Genomic DNA, 7,024 nt, shown 5'->3' on the forward strand with positions numbered 1-7,024 from the left:
CAGAAGTTCAAGACCAGCCTGGCCAAGATGGTGAAACCCTGTCTCTACTAAAAATACAAAAATTAGCCGGGTGTGGTGGTGGCCATCTGTAATCCCATATACCTGGGAGGCTGAGGCAGAAAATTGCTTGAACCTGGGAGGCAGAGGTTGCAGTGAGTGGAGATCACACCACTGCATTCCAGCCTGGATGACAGAGCAAGACTCTGTCTAAAAAAAAAAAAAAAAAAAAAAAAAAAAAAAAAAAAAAAAAGAAAAGAAATGCAGAATCTGACTTACTGAAGTCAGATTTACTCCAGGTTTACTGAATCAAATCAGCATTTTAACAAGATTATTAGGTGATTCATTTGCATATCGAGATTTGGGTAGTGCTGCTTTATAGCAATGTCCTCTCTTGCCCTCCAGGGCTTTTACACGTTCTGCTTCCTCTCTTTGAAGGAACTCTCCTCCTCTTCTTTATATGCCTAACACTGTTCTACAGGACTCAGGCCCTTATCCAGGAAAATTTTTTGACTGGTGAAGGCTGGAACTACCATTTTACTCCTTTTTCTTTCCTACTAAACTGGAGTTTTCTAACCTAATTGTACTTTAGACTTAATCTGAGAATAAAAAATATACTGGACGGGTACAGTGGCTCACACCTGTAGTCCCAGCATTTTGGGAGGCCAACGTGGGTGGATTGCTTGAGGTCAGGAGTTCGAGACTAGCCTGGCCAACATGACAAAAGCCCGTCTCTACTAAAAATACAAAAATTAGCTGGGCATGGCGGCACACGCCTTTAATCCCAGCTACTATGGAGGCAGAGGCACGAGAATTGCTTGAACCCGGGAGTCAGAGGTTGCAGTGAGCCAAGATCATGTCACTGCACCTCAGCCTGGGCGACAGTGAGACTGTCTCAATAAACAAACAAACAAACAAAAATACTGGTTCCCGGGTCCTGCTTCTAGAAATTTTAGTTTTAATTGGTTTGGGTAAGGCCTAGAAACTGGCATTTAAAAAAAAATATCCCAGATGATTATGATGTGGAACCAAATTCAGAAGCACTGCACTAGACTTCAAGCTTCTTTAGGACAGGGATTGTGTCAGATTCACTCTTGTTTCCCCAGAGCCTACCACAGTGCCAGGTACATACGCTATACTGGTAAATGATTGTTGTCCCTAATTTCTCGGGGATATGGAATCAGATCTGTCTTGTACACAGCATTCTATCTTATACCCTAACCCCTCTCACACATGTTAGCATCTGAGCATCCTTCTCATCAAAGCAAAGAACTACTTCTTGAGGAAAGAACTTAGAGTGGCATTTAAAATGCATCTCTAATCACCCTTGTATTTTGTTCTTAAACCAGTTTGATACTGATATAGTGAAGCTGCTTTATGTAATCGGGTGCTGATAGGTGCATTGTTTTGAAACACTGTCTCTATGTACCAGTTCCACAGAGCAAAACCACTAACTCTTTGTTTATAAACCTCTTGAGTCCTGAGAATTCAAAATAGTGAGGAGGTTGATGAGATCAATGCAATTATAATGAGTAGATTTTTAAAAATTAACCAGCTTTCTGGGAGGTTAAAAATACACTTGGGAATAATTTCCTTAATTATACCCTATTTTCTTACATTTAAAGTGACTTCTTTAAAAAAAAGAAGTCTTCTATAAAAAAAAGACTCTTAATATCTTATATTTATGCAGTGCTTTACATGTTGAAATTGTGCAAACTCAACTTTTATTAAATATCTTTTATTATCAATTGTGTATAATGCTATAGAAATGAAATACTGTAGTTGAGAGGACTCTTTCTGTCCCTGAGGTGTTTACAATTTATAGAAAGATGGAACAAAATACTTCAAAGAGCCCCCAACCTAGGTCTCATGAAAAAGACAATTTAAAGCATACATAGATAGCTGTAAGGAATGACAACATATGGCTTACAAACACCACAAAATCCATGCTTTCCAGGGCGTGTTCCTTGTTTATTATTGTAGCAGGCCTGAGGAGGTAGACAAAAGGCACTCTCTGTAGCTGCTAGATTTCCAAAATCCAAATCTTGTTTCAAAGAATCCTATGTTCCATTCAATAATTTTCCTTCTTAAATCCTGCATCATAAAACTTCAGTGGGCTTGTCAGGACCTGGGATGGTGTGGGGTGGAAAAAAAGCACCATACCTTTCTCATTACAGCTCTACTCAGAGCCACAGCCTGGTCATCAATTCACATCTCCCTTTCCAAAAAAGAAAAAAATAATAAAAAACCTGTTCAAGCTTCAAAAGCTTGAAATAGGACCAGCAATTAAAGTTTTCATCTACCTAAAGTTTTTTGTCATTCCAAGTAAGAGAGACCAAGCCCCCAGTTGCCCAGGGGAGCCGTGATACCATGTCAATTAGCAGGATTTCTAGGACATCAAACTACTCTTACTTTCTCTATAAAAAGTTAGTCATGAAGATTAATTTTCTTCTTTCTGTATCTCCTTGTAATTAATATCATACATTTTGAGGATTTCTGCATAGGCTATATGCTTGTGGTTTGGAATGGTTTGTACAAAGCATGCTGGTATATTCAGGAACTGAGTGTGGGATGTGACCTAAATATCTCCATGTTGTATCAGTTGAACTAACTAGATAGTTCAGTTGATTTGGAATAGACAGGACTCCCTACTGATTGACATGTATTGATTGATTGATAGAATTAACTAAATACAAAGATAATAGGTGAGTGATACTATATGGTTCTACATAACTTAGGTACTGGCACTTAGTACACAAAGCTTGAAGCATAACCTGAAAATCAGAGAATACAAATTAATATTGTTATTGCATTTATAAAATTAAGTCTACTACAACAGGCAGATTCTTGAACATTATTTTAGCCCCAAATTTTGGAGATAGCTTACTCTATAAATACTAGAAAAAGACACTTAAGATGCCTTAATAATTAAAACCCTAAAGTAGAAATGTCTTTATACTTTAACACGGATGTAACAAAATGAGTGCCTTGTCACTTCCATGTTAAGTTTTATACATACCAGTTAAATAATTCAGTTGTTACTAAGTAATGAGGGAGCTCTGTCCAAATGTCTGTGTGTTAGAAGATTCTGTAACAGAAAATTCAAATCCATGGATACTATTGATATTTGGCAACTGATATTCATAGCTTCAAAAATCAAAAGTTTTAGCTGGACATGGTGGTGTGTGCCTGTAGTCCCAGGTACTCCAGAGGCTGAGGCAAGAAGATTGATTCAACCTATCAGAATGACTATACCGTAATTAAAAGAAGAAAAATAACAAGTGTTGGCACAGATGTGGGGAAACGAAAACCTTTATACATTGCTGGTGGGAATGTAACATGGTGCAAATTGAAAAGCTTTATGATTTCTCAAAAAGTTAAACATAAAATTATCATTCGACCTGGTAATTCCACCCTTATATATATATTTACAATAATTGAAAACAAGGACTGACACAAATACTTATATACAAATGTTAATAGTAGCTTTATTCACAATAATAGTAACTTTATTGACAATAGTCAAAAGGTGGAAACAACACAACAGATGGCTGGATTTAAAAATGATGGTATAATCATTCTCAGCAAACTATCGCAAGAACAGAAAACCAAACACCACTCATAGGTGGGAATTGAACAATGAGATCACTTGGACGCAGGAAGGGGAACATCATACACCGGGTCCCATTGTGGGGAGGGGGGAGGGGGGAGGGATAGCATTAGGAGATATACCTAATGTAAATGACGAGTTAATGGGTGCAGCACACCAACATGGCACATGTATACATATGTAATAAACCTGCAGGTTGTGCACATGTACCCTTGAGCATAAAGTATAATAAAAAAAAAGATGGTATATACGTACAATAAAATATAATTGAGCTGTAAAAAGGGAATGAAGTTCTGATACCTGTAACAACACAGATGAACGTTGAAAACATTTTGCTGAGTGAAGTAAGTCAGACACAAAAGGGTAAATACTGTATAATTTCACATATGTGAAATATCTAGAATAGGCAAATTCACAGAGACAAAAAATACTTTGGAGATTACTAGGGACTAGGGGGAGGAGGAATAGGGAGTTACTACTTAATGGGCACAGAATTTGTCCTTGGAATGATGAAAAATTTTGGAAATCGATGGTGGTGATGGTTGTACAATGTCGTGAATATAATTAACGCCACTGAAATGTTCACTAAAAATGGTGAAAATGATAAATCTTATGTTACACATATTTTTCCACAATAAAAAGTGAGTCAAAATAATCACAGGCCCAGCACAGTGGCTCATGCCTATAATCCCAACAATTTGGGAGGTCGAGGCGAGTGGATCACTTGGCACCAGGAGTTTGGGACCAGACTGGCCAATATGGTGAAACCCTGTCTCTACTAAAAATACAAAAAATTAGCTGAGCATGGCTGGGCGCGCTGGCTCACGCCTGTAATCCCAGCACTTTGGGAGGCAGAGGCAGGCGGTCACGAAGTCAGGAGATCAAGACCATCCTGGCTAACACAGCAAAACCCTGTCTCTACTTAAAATACAAAAAATTAGCCAGGTGTGGTGGCAGGCGCCTGTAGTCCCAGTTACTTGGGAGGATGAGGCAGGAGAATGGCATGAATCCAGGAGGTGGAGCTTGCAGTGAGCCGAGATCGCGCCACTGTACTCCAGCCTGGGCGACAGAGCGGGACTGCATTTCAAAAAAAAAAAAAAAAAATTAGCTGGGCATGGTGGTGTACATCTGTAGTCCCAGCTACTTGGGAGGCTGAGGCACAAGAATCACTTGAACCTGGGAGGTGGAGTTTGCAGTGAACCTAGATTGCACCACTGAACTCCAGCCTGGACAACAGAGTGAGACTCTGCCTCAAAAAAAAAAAGAAGTCACATTTGAAACATGATCTTGCAAATTGCTTGTTTTCTTGCAGCCCTTTTGTTACTCAGAGATCTAACAATAGTGCGGCCTAGTTATCTCTCTACTATAAGGACTATAGCATACAAAAGCAGAAGTTATATCTCTGTTGGTATAATTGAGCAAGTGCATGTTTGCTTAAGCATCTGGAAATTCAATTTAGGCTTCTGAGTTTAGGTTTTGGGTCCTTTCTGCAGAAGAATCCTCACTAAATGTTGACTCAAACAGAGCAAGAATGGACTTCTTGAAGACGTTTTTGAAGTTCTCCCCAGTAAATAAGTAGAGTGTGGGAGAAAAGATAGTATTGAAAGAAGTGGTTAGCACTGTAAGTATCAGAGTCAACTCTAAAAGTAGTGACTGGTTCTTAGTGAGAAGTAAACCCTGGTGTATATGATAGGGCATCCAACACACAAAGAAAGAGACAATGGCAGTCATCATAACTTTGAAGGGCTTGCTGGATTTAAACAGGCCCCTCTCTTTCACCTTGCTGGCTACTCTTTCATAACAAAAGATGATGATGAAGAAAGGCAGAAGAAAGCCCAGGAAGAAGCGGCTGATGAAACAGGCTACATGAATCCACTGCCTTAATGCTTGCATCTCCTTGCTTTCCCAGTTAGTAGACACAGCATAGTTATTTCGGCAAGTCACCTTTCCTTCACGGTCATGATGTGTCTCTCTGAAAATCAAATACGGGATGCTGAGGGCAGCGGCTGAGATCCAGACTCCTAGGACAATGCCAGAAGCCCAGCGTGGGGTTCGGTGCTGCTGGGACCACACTGGGTGAAGAGTGAGAAGGTAACGATCAAGACTGATGGCCGAAAGGAAGAAAACAGAGGTGAACATCCCCAGAGACAAAGTGCCATTGAAGACCTTGCACAAGGCAGTTCCAAAGTTCCAGTGATTGTCCTGAAGTTGGGAGGTGGCCATAAATGGCAGAATCAATGTTGAAATAAAATATGAGAAAATGAGATGAAAATATAAGAGAGTATTGACAGTCTGTTTCATCTTGAATCTTAGCACCCATAGATAGAGGCCATTGGTGATGGTACCAATTATAGATGAAATGTACAAAGAAAGGGCAATAATCATTTTTGATGCAGGAGCTAGAAACTGAGTGCTGTTTCTTACTAAAGTAGAGGCATTGATCAGGTAATCAGTAGAATTGATCAGATCCATAATGACCTGTGGAGTGAGAAACAGTGCAAATAACAAGAAAAAAACAAAAGAAAAGGTTAAATGTACAAATTTAAAGAGTAATTTTTTACATAGTGATAGGTCTAGTCCAAATGATAATATTTTAACAGCGGTAAGCAAAATATTTCTGCAAATCAAATATTTTCCCAAGGTCTATACTTTTATGTTTTAATGAAGAATTAACATCAGATGAATCTGAGCATCAAAAGTAGAAATATACAGATGAAATGAAATAAATGTGAAAAAGAAGTAAATATTGGGACATTTTGACAATTGTTAAATAATTAGGTAGTTAAAAATCTATTTTTTTTTTTTTCTGAGATAGGATCTCACTCTGTCACCCAGGCTGGAGTGTAGTGGAGTGATCACAGCTCCCTCAGCCTCGACCTCCTGGGCTCAAGGAATCCTCCTGCCTCAGCCTCCTGAGGAGTTGGGACTACAGGTGCACAATAGCAGGCTGGCTAATTTTTTTTTTTTTTTTTTTGTAGAGACGGGGGTCTCACTATGTTGCCCAGCCTGGTCTTGAACTTCTGGACTCAAGCGATTCTCCTACTTGGCCTCCCAAAATGTTGAGATGACAGGTGTGAGGCACTGCACGTGGTCAAAAATCTTCTACTTGGACATTAAGCAGAAGTCTGACCCTTTTTGATGGGCAAAACTTCTTGAATAAGACAATGTAGAATAAGTCTTATTTGACTTGGTGAGGGCAAAAGTTGCTAATGAAATGAACTTGAATAACAAAAATAATAGCAATGTGGCAAATTAGTACTCATGGGTTTTATAATTAGATTTCTCTCATGAGCTAATTATATATAGTAAATACTATTATCTAGTATTCTAATACTCAGCACATAATGGTGAGAACTAATATTCATATGGGAGTTGTAAGCCACCACAAGATTGTGAAGTATCTTCAGAAACATCAAC

General features: G+C 38.8%; 1 protein-coding gene across 1 annotated transcript; it reads right to left on the bottom strand.

The window, feature by feature from the left end:
- Positions 1-3,465: 3,465 nt before the first annotated feature.
- Positions 3,466-6,288, bottom strand: GPR33 (G protein-coupled receptor 33). Its single transcript, XM_015453313.4, has one exon. It carries the CDS (start codon positions 6,077-6,079, stop codon positions 5,063-5,065), a length of 1,017 nt encoding a protein of 338 aa, XP_015308799.1. The 5' UTR covers positions 6,080-6,288; the 3' UTR covers positions 3,466-5,062.
- Positions 6,289-7,024: the final 736 nt, after the last annotated feature.

The sequence above is a fragment of the Macaca fascicularis genome, chromosome 7 (assembly GCF_037993035.2).
Source record: "Macaca fascicularis isolate 582-1 chromosome 7, T2T-MFA8v1.1".
Classification (NCBI taxonomy): Eukaryota; Metazoa; Chordata; class Mammalia; order Primates; family Cercopithecidae; genus Macaca; species Macaca fascicularis.

Coding starts and splice junctions, on each gene's coding strand:
- GPR33 (XM_015453313.4), bottom strand. CDS start 6,079: ATGGATCTGATCAATTCTACTGATTACCTGATCAATGCCTCTACTTTA.